Consider the following 18,443-nt stretch of genomic DNA (forward strand, 5'->3'; position numbering starts at 1 on the left):
CTGTTATTAGTGCATGGGCACATCACTCCTATTAGGCAGTGAGGCATTGCCTAGGGCGGGATACATCTGTTTCTAGTCGTAAAGCGGGATTTGCTTCATGCTGCAGCCAAGTGCCCCCGTGATGTTACACACACCCGCGGATGCTACGGGACCGTGTGTGCCCCCGCTGTACTGCAGCATCCTCTGCCTTCCTTACTTAATGTATACATGGCTAGTTCTGCTCGAGGGCAATTGACTTGATATGACATACTTTCTACGGATTGCTTCTGTTTTACTTTCAGACCATATATAAATACATTTTAGTGAATTTTTCATGTGTTCAGTGTTTCTTACAAAATTCTATTTGGCTCTTTTTCCTTATGCCGATTAAATACTTGCAGAAACTTGTTGAAGAGACAGATCGCTTCAGTGAGTTCCAGTTGAGGGACAAAACTTATTTCTGCTCCTTTGGATATAAGCAATGCTCCTCCTTGCAGTGCCGGTGCTAAAACACCATCCTCGGCGAGCAGAGCAAGAACACACCAAACTCAAGGACGGGGTATCGCTGCCTTTGCGACGGCAAGTACCAAGAGGCCCTTCAAAGCCCTGCATACGTTAAAATACTGCAGCTAATACCTTCCAACGCCACAAAACTCCCAGTGAAGCCAAAAAGCTTGTCCGTTCTCCAGCAGGGCTGTGGAGGTGGGTGGCGATTCCAATGGCTGCAGCTCCCTCTCCTGGTGCAAAAGCCCAGCCGGGGAGGCACCGGCCGCAGCATCCAGCACGTCCCCGGCTGCTCACAGCACCTCTGACACCGCAGGCAACAGAGGCATAAAGTACATTGATCTGTAACGATTTGGTGTGTAATCTGATGAATAAACTGGACGCTGGAATTAATTAGTCAGGAAAGAGCAATGCTGGTTTTGAGAGGGAGAGGACTGCGAGCAGAAGCCATCAGGCTCTGGGTAGGGACTTTTGTTTCGGGAAGAGCGAGCAACTGGGTTTATTTTGTTTTTCAATGCAAAATGAATGTTGAAAGGTCTCAGCGAGTTTAAGTCATAAAGAATCCTTAGATTCATAAAAGGCTTAAAATACCTTGAAAATGCCTACATACCCTGAAAATGTCTACATATTTACAGATTTGAAGTAAGCAACAAAAAAATACTCAGAACACAAGAACTAAATAATAATAATAATAATTAAAAAAACCTTTTCTGTTAAAACCACTTATGATAAAAACTGCAAAGCTGTGAAAGAGGATATTTGGGCTAATGACATATGAACAATTAATGAGGTCCAGGAGCACCAATCTAGGCTCGTAAAGGATTTCAGTAAACATGATTGATGCGAACTAGTACTAATGTCACTGAGTTTCCGTGAGGGCTGTATGACGGAGTTTCTAAGAGAAAGGAGCTAGACAGCATGGCTATCTGTGTATAAATACACAGCTTCACAGACAAGACCGCACACGGTCAGACTGCTTCTTTCCGCTTTAGGATATTTAATATTCAAATAGACATTTTAAAACAGCGACTTTGCCTCTCTGTCTCTGCTGCCTTCTAATTAAAGCATAGCTAGACGTTTTCATAGATGTAAGGACTCAGAAGTTGGGAAAGACAATTTAGCCTTTTGTACCTCATCTTTAACACTTCATTTATTACTAAATACCATCTATTTCTGAATGACCTGGGTGCTCCTGCGGCAACAGCCTGCCCAGCTGCTGGAGGCGATTGCAGAGATTCATCATGACGGTGACAAAGGCCCCGCGCGCTGCTGGCAGGACATTGTGCTGCCATCTGCAAGAGCCCAGCTCACGAGCAACCTCAGGATTCCCCCTGCTCTGTAAAAACAAGGCACATAGTGCAGATGTTAGAAGCTGGGCCTGTGACCATGCTGCCCGTGCTCCTTTTCAGAGGGCTCCCTGCCAGCTGATTGATGGGGCTGCATTAACATCAGCTGTGGTGACCACAGAGCCGGGCTGGTGGCCCGAGACTGAGCACCCTGGCGGTGCTGAGAGCCAGGAGAGGGAAATGCAGCTCCCAGGAGAGGTGAGAAAAAGCACAATTTCCTACGATCATGGGCTGCCACTATAATTCTGCATTTCCTACAAAAAGAGATGGAGATTTGACTTCCTATTTTCAACTTCATTTCACTCAGCTCAACAAAGCATCGTCAAGCTGGGGTCTCATGTCCTCTTTCTTGTCATCAAAAACTAGCAGCCACATTAAAAGTCTATATTTGAGTGAAAGCGCAAACAACTAAAATTCCATACAAACCAGCCCAGAGTTTGGAAAAGCAGAGAATATGATCAGACTTTCTACTGAATTTAATACAATTTCAATCAAGACCTTTTCTGCACTTCAACACACCCGTCTCCATGTGAACGCTCCCATTTGGCAGCGCATGATGAGGAGAAGCAGCAAAGATCTTTTCAGAGCTGATTACAGTACAACTTGGGTTTCCATCTAGAAAAAAGACCAGCTTGCACTTCCTGTGGCTTTGCAAGAGGCCATTACCTATATCTAAACACGCTATGTTTAAGAAAGTTGTAACAAGGAGAAGTGACTCTGTTCCTCGTAATAGTGGCATATTTTACTGACGGTGCAATTTTTTTCTGCCTTTCCTTTTTACTTCTTCCACTCTTTATCTAAAAACTTGCAGTCTCTACTGTTTTATAGCAAAAACTGTTTGTAAAGCAAGAATTGTGCTGATCGCATCAAAACTCATTAATATAACTTGTTTTTCCATTATTAGCACCATCTGAGCCTGTTGAAAGCCTTAACCAGGGCTTTAATTTTTCCACAGAGAGCTTTAAATTAATTAGCGGTTTACATGCTAACAAAGAATCTGATACATTCATAAATCAATCTAATGCAGAAGGATTACCAGAGGGTGGAAACCTATTCAGTGGGGACCTCACATTCACTTAACACGGTGGGTTTTTAACAAAAGGGTGCAGGTGTGGAATAGACGGGTACCGCGAAGAGCCCGCGGTCATCACTTTGCATCACTTAAAGACGCAGCAGGACACCCGGTAAATCAGAGCCTCGGGCCCACCCTAAGTGAAATCCATGTAGATCTAAAAGGCAATATCATCCCACTTTAACCTTCACAGCTAAATTGCCAGAGTGGTACAATTTCTTTTGTGTAGCTTACAGGCCACTGAACTAATGGAAAACGCAGTAGAACTAAAGGACTTGGATGCAGAAGTACCAACTAACAAAACTGTGTAACATATATGTAAATAAAGGTATCAAATATATATTTTTAAATGGCTTTTTTTCTGAGTAATTATTGAATTAATCGATTTATTCAAATATGACATAATTGTGTAAACTTTTGGTCCGTTTCAGGTTTCTAGGTTTTCCTAACACAACACTTAGTCTGCTACCAGAATTCAGCTATGTAACTGTGGCAACATTTTGCTCATATTCTTCATAACCTGGCGCTATTCACAATTAAGAATATTTCATAAAAAAATAACACTTTTTCTGGTCTTTTTCTGTGTCCTAAAGGTTCAAAGTCATGGATTCAAGGTTGGAAAAACAAACAAACCAACCAACCAACCAGCAAAAAAACCCCACAAAACAAAAACCCACACAAAACAAAACCAAAAAACCAACCATAATGAATAAAGCAGTTTTCAGTCTTCACTGTATTTTGAAATAAATTTGTGATGTATTTTGAAAGCTGCTCATTTTAATAATGGAATCTCTGTCACCACAGACACCTGCACAGTTCTCCATCAAATGTAGCACAAACTGCACACACATGAAGTGATCACCTTCTTTGCCTTTACAAAAACGTCAAATATCCTTGATGAGTCAAAAGAAACATGACTAAGAAAACTCCCAACACACACACGGAGAAATTAAAGGCTATAAGTGACAGAAAGAGCCACCTCACAATGAAATAAAGAAACCTGAGCAATTGTCAGGTATTCCCAACCTACATTTATTCAGTTCTCCTAACTCAAGTCATTTATAAATACATACTCAGTCCTATAGATGAGGTATCAGATTTTTCATAAGACCACATGGAAAAAACATATTACAGGTTATTCATACATTTCTGATCATAAACATTTATCTTGCAATGAAGTATTCATTTAATGTTTTCTAGTACCATCCAATAAATACCTACTTCCAATAATAAATCATTCATGAAAAATGTAACTCTGGGACATATTAAAAAATACATTTCTTACAGGGAGTGCTGTGGGACAGACACTCCAGTATCATATACAGTACATACTGTCTGATCCTCAACCTCAGCTGAAGTCTCCGCAGAAAAACATCTCATAAAACGCAGTTCATCATCCCTCACCATATGTTATTTATATGGATGTATGAACCCATTTCTAAGCAAAGATACCACAGCTTAAATAGTTTCTACAGCACATGCACCATATCTATTTTTTGTTATTGATTTTATGTACACATCTGCATCGCTACAGTGGTTTCTGTGACGCTGGGCAAACTCAAGCACCGGGAGCCTTCCCTGCTCATCGCGTCCAAGGACCACAAGCAAAAAGGCAAGAGCTGGCTGCAGGTTAATGCAAAGGCTACCTGACAGCTATAGGTAAACAAATCCTAAATAGCATATTCTCTACTCAATTTGTGCTGGGAAGGCATTAGAGGAACGTATCCACAGCTTTCTCGTGCTGTGATCAGAAAGGTGCCCAACGGGAAGCAGGAAGGTCGGGGCAAACCCACCGCACCGTGTGTCCCCCCAGCACACACAGGGACAGGCACACGCTCCCTGCTCACCCTAAAAACAGGTGTGGGTCGACATAATGTGGTCACCTCTTACCCTCATGACCCATCTGTGACTGCAAAACCTAAATAAAACATTTTTTAAAAGAAGCAAGGAACAGTAGCGCGGTGTTGGATGAGGTGCCCTCCTGCGAGAAGAGGCTTGTGTGACGTTTTGCGGAGCTCCGGGACACGGGGTGGCGGCAGGTTGGCAGTGGGGTGGCAGCACAGCCCCTCCAGCTCTCTGCCCCGCTTCACATCAGGATAAAAATGCTCTCCACAAGACTGAGAAAGGCATTAAAGGTGGCAGGTGCCGTACCGGCGCTCTTCCCAAATGAAGGAGTTAGTTCACTGAAAACCTTCATGCCAATCTATTAGAAGTAGCACAACAAAGAACGAAACAGGAGTAAGCAAAGGCAATTAGCTAATTAGTGATTAAATAAAGCTGTGGCCTGTCACTGGCAGGGGAGCTGCAGGGGCTGCCACCCTTTCTATCCAGGGTCACAGCCGGTGACAGCACAGCCAAGCCCTGGGGCGCCCTGCAGCCAGCTGGTACCAGCCCCTGGCCACCAGCCCCGCAGGGCCCCGAGCCGTCCTGGGGGGCCGTCAGTCACACTGAAGAGCAGCACATGGGATTCAGGACCCTGCTGGCAGCCAGTGCTGCTCCAGGGGAAGCCTTGCTGTTTGCCAAAGGCTTGCTTGCTCAGAATCCCTCACCCAAATTTCGCTGTGAATCTTTCTGCAGTGTTTGCCCCAAACCTGGTGTGTGTCACACCCCAAGAACGCAGCCGGCTCAAGTCACTTCATCTCTGGCCTCCCCTGCGTTCAAATACTCCATCTCCTAGACCCTTACTGCTCCTGTACCCCTCACAGCCAAGCAAGTTCATTAATGTTAATTAATAACTGCTGTGTTACATATTAAAATCACCAGTTCTGAGCTCTGAGACACAAAGAATTTTCCACACATCAACAGCTTCAAAGCAACTGTCTCTATGGGCACACTTGTCCTCAGCCACAGTTGTAGGATAATTGTGGAAATTACCCCGCTGGGAAGAGGAGAAAAACTACCTAGTATTTACCTTGGGGGAAGATTGTGCCCCCAGAGAGCAACCTATCAGCTCCTAATGGGTTACAACACTCGGCCTCTCAACAAATTATACAAAATTACCCTGTGGTTAGCAGGGCTGTCTGATTAATCCCGTAAGCCCACAGTACAAGGCAGAAGTAGTGCCTGACCCTCATGAGATGAGACCACCAGGTGGGTGCATATACCAGCAGCATTACCAGGTCTAGGAGGTTAATCAATATTGCTCATTTCATAAAGTCTTGGGTTATCTCACTAAGTGTATTTTACACTCAATATATTATTTCTATGCCTCCAGGGGAAAGCTAGTTTAAAAAAATTAAAGGAAACATTTCAAATAGAGTAAACAGCACTACACAGACTTTGAAAATTGTTTATACTGAGAAGTAGAATGGAACTGCAAAAGCAATACCTGATCTTTGCTATTCCTCCTCAGGCAAAATTCCTCCTGGAGGCACCAGGAGCTTTATCTCAGTCACAGACTCTGGGATTATGGCTTGGCCTGATACAAGTTTGTTTCTCAGTTCCTCCAGGACTTCTGCCTTAAAACACACACATTACTCAGTGGCCAGTCTTCCCGACTGCTTAAACGCCATCTCAAAGTGTTCTGGTGGCCACCCCAACCACACTGCAGATCCATGACGGGGGCGGTGGGATGGGATGGCCAAGCTGGGCACCCTGTGGGGGCTCGGAGCACATCAGCAATATCTCCCTGAGCAAATCCTACTCGTCTCCTTCCCTGCGAGGCATTTAGACCCCCCAGAAGCCCCTGTCCCAGCAGAGGCCCCTGCAAGGCATACTCAGCTCTGCTGGAGCTGCCGTGAGAGCTACGGATTCACGGCAGGTTTATCCTACCTGTCACGTAGGTTTCTCCAGATCTCATTTCACTGTATTAATCACCAACAACAATTTATAAAATACCCTCACTGGAGGCAGGAGGGATTTTAAGGACCCCGCGTCATACAGGTAGCAGAGTTTCTGCTCCCCAGACACCCTCTACAGCTTCGCCCTCCTAAATTAAACAAACTTGGACCAATTCTTTCATAGCAAACCACGCAACTCAAATCAGCAGCAGCTTCATGAGAACATTCAAGGGGACTGGTTTGGGTTTTAAGGTTTTTGAACCAGTCTGCTTTATCCCATGGAAGCCTAAGACATTTTATCTGAAGATAGGGACAAACAAATTCCTTAACAGATGGGAAGAGTTCCTTCGATATTAAGTAATTAAGCACACTTAGCACATGTTGGCTCCTAAATGAAATTGTTTTGTGCAGATAAGGCACTCTATAAATTGAGATTTGCGGTTAACCAAAAATCTGCCATTTCAACTTTTGCTCACAAGCCTAATCTCACAAATCGCTACGTGAAAAATGAAGATACAGGAACATTACATGATTTACAAAACTATCAGATTGAGGGGTTTTTTTAAGTTTCCATGCTTGCATTCTTCCATTTTTCTGCTGAGGGCTAACAGGCAAGTAAACCTACTGCATTTTGATCTAAAGCTGCTTTCTGTGCTTGTCTTGCTTCCAATTCCAGTAAGGACCATCAGCAGGGAAAAGGAAATGGCTTTCTTCTACTGCAGCTCTTCCAAGGAAGCCAAGATAGAGCCTTGGATTTCCTCAGATTTATTAATACATCATTGGCAACCCATCATTATGTCCAAGACAGCCTTAATGCTTCGGTGACCATCTTCTGCAAGACAAACGGCATCTAAGGCCTGAAGCAGTAAGATGAGAGTTGCAAAGCAGCGAGTTGGCGCAGCTTACCATTGCTCCTTCACTCCGACTCTGTGCAACTTCTCGCTGCAGCCGAGCCACAGACAGCTTCTCCCTGCGGAAAGAAGAAAAGCATGTGAATAGCAGTTCATCTTCGACCAGTGGGGAGAACGCAGCGCGTCCCCGTCGGGGTGGCATTCCTGCATATCACTGAGGTAACCCCCTGGCAGCCCCGCTCTCCTCGCCATGGTCCTCTGCAATATTTAGCGTCTGCGTTATTGTTATATTTTGTGGCAGTTTGACAGAACTGTCAATAAATCAACTGGATCTAAACATCATTTGCTCCGTTCAAACAACAAAGTAGCTCATCGCCCCGGCGATATGGAAACAGACCGTGCAAATCAGATTGTGTTATTTATTTTCCTACGGCCTTGCACATGGGCTTTGTTCTGCAATATATTAACACAAGCTAGAAGGCTGTTAGATCATCAATAAACATATGCATAAAAATGGAATTTTAAGAGTCTATTCAATTCCTTAACATATTGTGCTGCATTTTGCAACTACTGAATTATTAGGTTTTTTTTTAATCAGCCTTTTTTTCCATACAAGATCTTTGCCCAAATGTTTCGCTCAACTGAAGTAACAATTCGTTTGCTTAATTAAGGATTTGGCTATTAAAAGACAGTTCATCTGAAAAGTTGTAAGAAAGGGATAAAAGTAGGGGTTTGGTATAAGGTAGAAAATGAAAGATTTTCACAGTGGGAAAACAGCACATATGACACATGAGAACTGCAAACTCGAGACAGTGGAGGATGCTGCAGGAACTGCCCAATGCAGGAAGGGTACAGAAAGAGGGGAATTTGCTCTGAAGTTCAACAAAGCAGAAAATACTTTACAGAACAAGTGGGACTTAAAAACCTACAATAATTTTTTACATATTTAAGAAAAATAAACACCTTTTTTTTTAACTAGGCTATTTTTAAAGAAGAATATATATTTTTGAAACAAAAGTGCCCCGCAGAAATGTCAGAGGAACTGATCAATACATGAAGGATTTATCAGTACACAACGAAACATAAAATTTGCAGATGAATAAATTATTTGCAAAAGACAATCAGCTTTGAAAACTTTGAGTAAAATGATTTTTAAAATTAGAATATATCCCTTATCTGGCGGCCCATGGTCTTCCCAAGGCTCTGTAACTGGTCCAGTCATTGACTAGGTCACCCTTGTCCAGCATGAAAAGCTAAATGTTCTGCAATATTTTATTCCTGTTCTTGCAATAAAAGTAGCTTTCAAACCCCTTCCGCAAGTCATTTCTCAGGAACCATTTCTGCCAAGGAAGGCAGATCTGCATGTACCTAATGACTGCAGGAATGACAGCACTCCTGGTGCTCAGCCATAGCTCGACAAATGCTTGGGTCACCAAACCAGATACCAGGCACTGCCGATGTTGTGACTTGTAAACATATATGACGCCAAAACTCCTAAATAATGGCAAAACCTGAAGATGATACAGCCACAGTCCAGTGGAAATTGCATTTGTGTTACTCCAGTGTGGTATGAAGATCCTCTCTAGTGCATCTGAAAAATTACTGAGAGTTGACAAGTGGCATTAGCACGGCATTGATAGCCTTAACGTAAGTATCCTAAAAACAGCTTCTAAAAGACGTGTACCGCCCTCCCTCTTCCTTGCTTGGATACTATCAGAGGCAAGTTACAAAATTGGTTAATCCTATTTTAAGGATTTAGTTCATCTGCTGAAAATAGCCCCTTGCATTTTTGCACCGCTTCAGCGCCCTAATATGTTTCAGTGAGTAAGCAAGCATACCCTTTGAGGGGGTTTTGACTTTCTAATTACAAAACAAATGCCTAAAGGTATTTTATAATAAAAGATGCGGGTTGAGGGAGAGGGGATAAACAAACAAAAACCCCTACAAATCACTCCTCCTACACTTCCTGGCAGTGGTCTGCAGATATTTATTTAGTTATTCCTTCTACAGGAGGAATACTCCTACTTTGCTCTCCCCATGTTACCTCCACTATGGTATCAGTTCCCCATTTCTGGAATTTTATCAGAGTACATTCCATCTGAGCTCCGTCCACAAAAAGGGCTCCTCCTCTGAGGTTCACAAAGTGCTTCCTTAACAATCTTCCCAGCAAGGGAGAGCAAAGATTGGAATTCTCATACTGTGTTTACAACATCGCTGCTATTAGGAACAGAACCACTTCTCAATAGAAGAAAACGAAAAAGAAACCTGAACATCACGTACGAGGAAAAAAACCTGCAACAGTGGATACAGAGGAGCCATCTGTTCCAGCAGTGTCTAGAAATCAGCCAACTTTGAGGCAGCCAGACTCTGTGCTCCCACTTCACACAGGTCCCAGAGCATCCTCTCCCTCCCGCCGGCACTCGCGGCCGAAGGAGCCGTGCGCTGGCGGGCAGAGCTCCGCACATGCTGCCATCACCTCCCCGTGCCCAGCGCCACTGTCACCCCCCAGGTCACCCCAGGAGCTTTCACCGGTGACGCCCTTGGCCCATCACCCGCAGCAAGCCGTTGCCACCACTCTGTACAACCGTGTGCTGGTACAATGGGTGAGAAATGTGGTCAGAATTCTGTTGCGAGCCAACATTTAACACCAATTTGCAGTGTTGGAAGTTTTAATGTAAGATACATGACAAGCGAGAATAAGGACTTTCATGTGTCTAAGCACAACCAAATCAACCTGTTCGCTACTACCCACCATCTTAGTCTTGATTAAGACAGCATCTTCAGTGACTATTCTCAGCCCTCATTTTTTAACACGGTGTAACAATTGGATAAGCATTTTACTACCACTGAGCTGCAAAAATAATAAGCTTTTAGCTGCTTTAGTCGTTGAGATGTTTCAAATGCAAAGAATATTTGACATGCAGCTTCGAAGTTAATCTTGTTTTTTTAATCTTTGCTTTTAAATAGGAAAAATCAGTAACATTACTTTGTTGCTATACAGTTTTATTTATTTTTAATCAAGCATGTTTCATCCCTATAGCATGATTAATTAACAAAGTTAATTAGCAATTACAGCCAACCTGCAAGAACACAAAATCTTCTCTGAGGATTTAAAAAATTAAAACATGTTCATTGAGAAGTTCTCATGTTCGCTTTTGAAAAACACACCAAATGATAAAAGGTTTACAAAAATGCTTTTTGAAAGCATAGTTTATGCTCTTAAGTTCGAATATTTGCATTGTAAGTGGCAAAATTCCCAGCCAAGGACTTTGCAAAGAGATAATTAAAGGAGCCAAACAAGGATTCAATTATATCCTTTCCAGATGGAACCAAGCACACAAGCATCCACTGTGTGGATGGAAGAAAGATACATTTCAAGTCTCAGTATCACTAGTAGATATTGCAGTAGCTTGTTCTAAAAAAACAACAGTTTGAGGAAAGCACATTTAGTCCAAGAAAAACATAAACGTGCTAAATAATCCTGCAAATTCTGAACTCTCCTTAAACTAAAACTTCTCCTTCACTCTCCCCATCAGTTCAACTCATTCAACTCCCAGACAAAAAAACCTTTATCATATGACAGTGACACGTAACACACATGGCTTGGGGCTTCACTACAAAACTGTGATACCTGAACTCCTCCCAAACCACAGGGATACAGGTGGGTCAGTGGACACAGCCACAAGCCCCCGCCTATCACACAGTTTTGAGCAAATGCTGATACTGTTCCTGATCTGGTAACAGATGCTCAGATCAAACACCGCAAGAAAAGCTACTCTGGATGTGTGAACGCCTCCCTTTTGCTTAGTTCTCCTTCTTTATATTGCTATTTTATGTCAATACAACAAAACAGAAAACTCTGGCAGTGAACTTCAGCTTCCCAAATTTTGAAATAAGATTTTCATTTTTATTTTGAAACTTCAAATTGAGAAGCTCTTAAATACAGGCCCTTTGCTTCTCCATCTAACACAAAAGTAGTATTACTTAAAATACCTTCTGGATAAAGTTATGAAATAAAGGTGGATACAGTACTCAGTGTACTGAATTATATCCATTTGACAAAACAGACATACAGAATGAGGACATATCTTCAGTGGTAGATGATGATTTTACAGTTTCCATGAAGAAAAATAAGTTTATCATTTTAGTGAATAACACAATCAGAAGTCAAAAAGAATGGGAAACATCTAGTAGCATCATCCGAAACGTAAGCTGATGCTTCAGCGACCCTTAATCTCCACGACCCACTGGGAAGACAAGGGCTGTCAAGCGCTGACATGGTCCGTTCCTGCCGTGCTCCCACGCCGAGCCTCGACCTGCCGGGCTGCACTGACACATCTGCATTTTCAGCGCTGACACATGAAGATTTTTAACTTTTCCTGTTCCCTTTTTCCTAAATAAATTACTATTTTCCTACACAGGGAATGAAGACAGAGAAAATGTAATAGGTATGATGGCTCCCAAGTAACTCATTTAATTGTTTCTCGCCTTTTTTTTTTCTCCATGAAAGTGATTTCTTCATGTTTCATCCTCCCTTGGAAACTTTCACTCCAAAGTGATTTTATTTAGAAGTAGTCAGTTCTGCATCATAACACAAAGCCCAACTTCTCCTTTCATTTTATAACATTCACTGTTTGTAAAGCTGGAAAACAACCACTTGACCCATTTCTTCAAGCTTTGAAAACACTGTTAGCATTTGTTTTATGTTTGGTGATTGTGTGGAGAGTGACCAAGCTCTGTGCCAGCGAGTCCTTCTGCAGGTTATTTTGGAGCAGAGAAAGTCAAACCGAGTTTCCCACTCCATGCTATAGCTGCAAGATTCAAAAGGTGATAAAATGCTGCGTTCATACAGAGGTATGGCAAACACAAAAACAACTGAGACTCAGATTCTGAATTTGCAAGGTGCATTGCACCTTAGAACCACTTCCTATTTATCACCTACCAACATTATTTCTCTATAACTTCCCCTCCCCATATCATCACTTGTCACCACAGCATTGTTTTTCAAACGAACCAGAAAAACCACTGCTAAAATCCATTAAACATGGATTAAACATCGCACGGTGCTAACAACTGACCCAGGGGCAGGGTGCTAGACTGAGCGGAGAGCCGCAAGCCCGGCTTCCTGAAGCCCCCGCTTTTCCTGGGAGGTTTTTCCCATCCATCTCTGACCAGGCTTGACCCCGTTGAGTCTATGAGATGTGACAAGGGAACAGCCGAGGGTGGAAAGGCTACAGTGAACTAATGCGCCTCTTTCAGCTCCTATTGCGACGGCAGCGGCGATGCTGCTGCAGCCGTCCCTCCGCTGAGCAGCACTGACACCGGGGCGCCTGGTGCTGCACAAACCCCAGCGCCGAGCGCGTTCTGAAGCCGGCCTTTCACAGTCACAACGGTTTAACTACATCTGGCAATAAAAGAGTCATCTCGCAGAGAAATATTCATTGCAGATTTAAAGCGGAGCAGAGTACGAGCTTTATTTGATTATTTTTACAATAATTGCAAAGACTGGAGTTACAATAACGGAAGTACTAATGCTGTCAAGCAGAAGCAGAATAGATAGGATGAGCCACCAGCAAGGCACAGGCTCCTATTTATTGCTAATTTGTAATAAAAGATAAGCGTACAGAAAACATAATTTACATTAAACTGCTCTTCTACTAGACATGATACTGCCAAATCCAGACAAGCAGAACAGGCGGTAACTTATTTAAACTGTATTTTCTTTGGGTGACACTGAGAGCAGGGAGAAAAAAGAAAAACAACAACAACAAACCACACACAACCCACACCAACACAGAATTATAACTATAATCTAAAATAGGGATCAGCAATCTCCAGAAGCTCCTCACCGATTTTCAGGGAATTTTAATGCATATGAAATGTGAAGCAGAAGTTAAAGACGACCATCTGGTTACTGTCCAGAAGCATCCAGACAAGACACCAAATATTATACAAAACAAATAGCCTGGAAGAAGATAATGGGCACCGCAGGGCTGAGTCACGTACCTGGTCAGACAGGAGGCGGAGGAGAGGGGAACGTAGCAGGGCCAGAGCCTCCACCAGGAACACACAGGTTGCCTTGGGCTGGGGAAGAGCGGCAGAGCCACAGCGGAGGAATTACAACAGGAAAGGCTATCAGAGGTCCACGGCACACGATCACGGGATTGCTTTCACGGCAAATGACTCTCCCAGCAGGGGCAGAGCAGCTGGGCACCTCAGCACCTCATTCTCCCATCCTAAGCAATGACAGGGGCCGGACGGCCACGTGTTTCCAACAGAAGCATCTTCTCTCACATTGACAATCTTTATTGCTTCATTGACATATATTGTTTTCAACAGCAAAATTATTGGTGCAAGACTGCACACTTCAACGATTCACCGATATTTCAGACATTTCAAATATATGGACTTTTTTAATGTTGGGGTGTTTCCTTCCACTATTAGCGCTGACTCCACAACACAGTCCACCTCTCAAATTCTGTATATATTCAGGGTAACAGTATTTTTTATGCTGAGGGTGGTGAAACACTGTCCCAGGTTGGCCAGAGAGGTGGTGGCTGAACCATCCCCGGAGACATCCCAGGCCAGGCTGGACGGGGCTCTGAGCAACCTGAGCTGGTGAAGATGTCCCTGCTCATGGCAGAGGTTGGACTAGATGAGCCTGGAAGGTCCCGTCAACCCAAACTACACTATGATTCTATCAGACATAGGGAGGTCTAGACCCAAAGTCTAGAACATTGGGGTTTGTTTTAGTTTTTGTTGTTGTTGGGTTTTTTCCTTCTCTCAAGCTTTGAGATGGTTTTTAACCTTGGTAATGTAGAAAACTCAGCAGGAGAAAAGGTCTTTTTAAATAGAGACCTTTAAATAACGTGCATTAGTAACTGCTAAACAATTAGAATGACAATAAATAGAGTCACCAACCTCCCTTTCACTTCCTTGACATGGAGACAGTACCAACCATCACAATCAATGCAGTTGCTAGGTTAAGAAAAAACAGGCAAAAAAAGTGATTCTGTCTCCATGATGCACACATTCAGTTGTAGGATAAAAGACCGATGTCTGTATGACACAATGCCAAGTCATCAAGACAACTATGAACCATACCGAGCAATCATTTTACAAACCCCCAGGAACATCTCACTTATGACCATTACTCATGAGATCATGCATTTGGTTGCAACTTCTTTTTCTCATCTATTCCCCTGAAGCCTTTCTTTTAGGATGACATTCCAAGCGGAAGAAGAAAATGAGTGGTAGAAAAAAAGCTGGGGTTTTTTTATGAAACAGAAAAATAGAGGGGAAAAAACAAAACCAAAACATTTTCCTAATAATTTCTAAAGTGTGCGGACAGTAGTGAGAGATACTTACAGATTTATGTTAAAAATTAGCCCAAAGACAAAACAGTAAACTGCAGCAGGCGAGGGAGTCACACCAACTTTATATCAACTTGAATACAACACTGAGTATGAAGCTTCCAACACTCAAGTGCCAAGAAACACCAAGTGAACATCACTACAGTATTGAACTCCGAAATACATCTGAAGTACAGTTTTTCACACTACAAATTAAATACTCCCACCATTACGTATACCTTGCATTTATCAAAAAGCATTAGTTAAGCTTTTAGCAAGACCAAATTCTGTGCAGATTGCTCCCTGTTTCAACCCACTGGTTTAATGTATCCCCTAAACTACTAAAATACACTACTACAAATCAATAAGCACAGGATCTAACTCACGATTTTATTATTAAAAGTGGTACGTCAACCATAAACCTTGTTACCTCTGTTTTGCAATTCACACCATAAGATACCGAGCAAAAGCAATTTGACAAATTCAGCACTATTGTAGTTTGGAATTTCTGAACATAAGTGATTGCTGTATCAATTTTAATGTTACATTAACAGCAATATTTGTATCTAATGCTGCATTATTTCTGATAAGTTGCAATCCAAGAAGCATACAGTGGGAACTTATATGATTAGGCAAGCTGTCAAGTTCTCAAAGACTTATCATCATGGAAACCTCAGTGTTCAAACAAGAAAAAAAAGAACCAAAGCACTAATAGAAGTTAGTTTGGAATATTAATTCAGCAAAAGAAACTTTAAATTACAATGTAGTCAGTTATTGCACACAGATCCCCATCCTTTACTGCAAGAATGGACTGCTTGCTCCTCTTGCCAGGTGCTATTTAAGATATATTTTACACATAAAGAGTCTGTTTAATGAAAGCCCTGAAATGCTCTACAGTGGTATCAAATTTCTTTCTGAGAACTCTTTCTCAGCACAAGGCCTACAGTTGGAACTTTCTAATTAAAACAAACCAGTAGCGTTTATCTTCTTTTTGACAGCCTCCTCAGAGCCACCGCACCATTCGTATGAGCTTCTCTAAGCAATTCTACACCACTACCGTTCCCCTTTTGCACACTACTAATCCACCTGCTGTACAAGTATATGGTCCACGAGCCCCATTTCCTTAAACAGGATGGTAAGACAGACAGGCTGGTGAAAATCTCCCAGTCTAGCTTTAGAGCACAGCTGGGTTCAAAGTGGGTGATGAAGGAGATGCAGGGTCATTGCCACATGATGGGGGGGTCCCATGGGGAAAAAAACAACAGTTGAAGCCACCACCTTTTGTCCCCTCTTATTTCCAACACATACAATTGCCGTTCCTCATTTCACGTGCCCACAAGATGCTTTATTGGTCCTGATCCCCAAATACATCTGCTCTTATTGCTGGAAGTACGGAAGCCAGTGACATCTGGAGCTGACAGGGCCTGGCAACGCATCAGTCACCAACACAAGGAAGACGCTGCTACAGCAGATGCCACTTTTGAAAGAGTCAGATTTTGATTTCTGTGACTTCGTGAAATTAAAAGTAACGGTGATGTAAACACAGCCGCTCTCCCTACAAAGCCATCAGAAGATTTTTTTATTTTTAGTGTACATTCAAGAAAGAAGAGAGAGAGAGCAAGGATTAGTAAGAAACACTATGTCTAAGGGCACTTTTCACATCTTGCCTTTCTCCAGTGTATCACTTGGCAGTTCTACTCTTCTATAGATCTAAAACCAGCCTTCTGCTCCAGGTTGTGCACTGCATGGCCATTAGGGGAACTGTGGTTGTCCTCCCTCTGTTTAACTGCTCCTTGCAGGGTCTTTTGGCTTGTGAGTGTGTAACATCTTCCCTGGGGCTCTGCTGGTCATTCTTAAGCTGGGTCAAGCCATTCTCTAGACTAGATAGAGTCTCAGTTCTTGTCTTTCTGGTTGGGGTATTCTCTGTGGTTTGAAGTACTAGATCCATAGAGCATACAGATTTACACTAATTTTACTGCACTGTTTACTGCTGTTAGTTTTTGGAAATATTCTGGAAACATCTGGAATATAGAACTTGTCTCCTGATAGATTAAGAAATCTCTGTTTTCCAACCTAGACAGTCATGAATCCTGAACCTCTTCTGCCATTTCTAGCAGAAGATAATTCCTTTTTCCACTAAGCCTGGTCTCAAGAAGACCTTGAAAAAAAGAAAAACAAAGGAAGAAGCAAGCAAACAAGGTTTTCTTTTTGCAGAGAACTTGAAAGTTGAGCTTGTTAGCTCAACAAATCCCCCAATCACTGGTTGCTCACATGTACTTTTTCTCTGGAGATTTCTCACATGGAGATGATGTGCTGTGAAAATTCTTTTGAAAGGATATGCATTTCCCTAAAGGATTTTTAATGAGAATTTATTACTCATGAAAGATTCAGTATTGGCAGCACTTCAGTCTTCAGTTAATGATCTTTGTTTATTAACATAAAATGCATCACGCTGAACAGTAGTGTAACTTTCCCAACCAATGCATCAAAGCACAAAAGAATTCTCACTCCCTCAGTCTCACCCCCTGCAGCTGCATGAGAGGGTGGTAGCTGAAATTTATGTGGTTGTCCTCTATGAAAATCAAGTCAGAACCTTTGTTCCACATAAAGCTGGAAATCATGGAAACATTTTTTTCACAACCAAAATTACTCAGACATAAACTAACAGCAATGCTAGCAGGCTGCTATTAGTTCCTATAGTGTCTATCCATTCATGCAAACCATTAACCAGTAGTAGAAGACCTTTGCTTACTCCCAATCCTAGTTGCTCCTAAATTCCATGGGTAACATTCATGCCAAGTGCTGATTCCACATGCTGTTAGTAAATGAGCGGCTCTTGAAACTCATTGAATTTGCAAGAGCGATGAAGGCTACAGACAACCGGGTCTGTTTCAGACACTAAGCACAACAGTTTGGACACTAAGCTCAAGCAAACTCTTAGTTTCCACTACTCTTTTAATAACCAGCTTTCCTTTTGTTCCGCTCAAGTGATACACTCAGCTCTCATTTGTTTGTGAGGAGGTTTAGAAATATTTTCTCCTTGTTCTCTACCAAGCTTTTCAGTTTTGCTCTTACAGTTCAAAGAAGATATCTGATTTTCATTCATTAATGGTTGACCTCCACCTGTTTTCCACTCCTTTCCTCCCAGACCATCACAACATATTCCTGGTATCCTTTGCAACCTCATGGGTTTTTGGTTTTGTTTTGGGGGTTTTGTGGGGCTTTTTTTTGGGGACTGTGGGTGGTGTTGGACAGTGTGATGTGTTTTTATCCATCCAGAAAGCCCACAGCATCAGGACTGTTCTCCTTAACAGACTGCACTCACAAACTGCCCTTTCACATCTCTGAGTTACATTTCTTGCACACTCTATAACCCTCCAGTGGTCACTCATGTCCTGTCCTAACTGAACATTTAAATACTTTTAGGTATTCTGCCACAAACTGCCAGCGAATCTGCAATAACCTTCCATTCAAAGAGAACACAAAAGGAGAATAAAAATTGTTCAGAAAGGTTGCTTTTCTTTATTGCTTAAATTGGGGTCTTGTGGGTTTTTTCCCCT

The 18,443-nt window shown here is 42.4% G+C and overlaps 1 protein-coding gene across 1 annotated transcript in view; it reads right to left on the minus strand.

Moving 5' to 3' along the window:
* NCKAP5 (NCK associated protein 5) overlaps positions 1 to 18,443 on the minus strand; it is a gene marked incomplete at both ends in the record, with an annotated part of 239,157 nt that overhangs the window by 203,872 nt on the left and 16,842 nt on the right. The window contains 1 exon segment of the mRNA XM_080346974.1: positions 7,587 to 7,650. Within this exon segment, the coding sequence (XP_080203100.1) occupies positions 7,587 to 7,650 (64 nt within the window).

The sequence above is a fragment of the Nesoenas mayeri genome (genome assembly GCF_963082525.1).
Source record: "Nesoenas mayeri genome assembly, chromosome: 6".
Lineage (NCBI taxonomy): Eukaryota > Metazoa > Chordata > Aves > Columbiformes > Columbidae > Nesoenas > Nesoenas mayeri.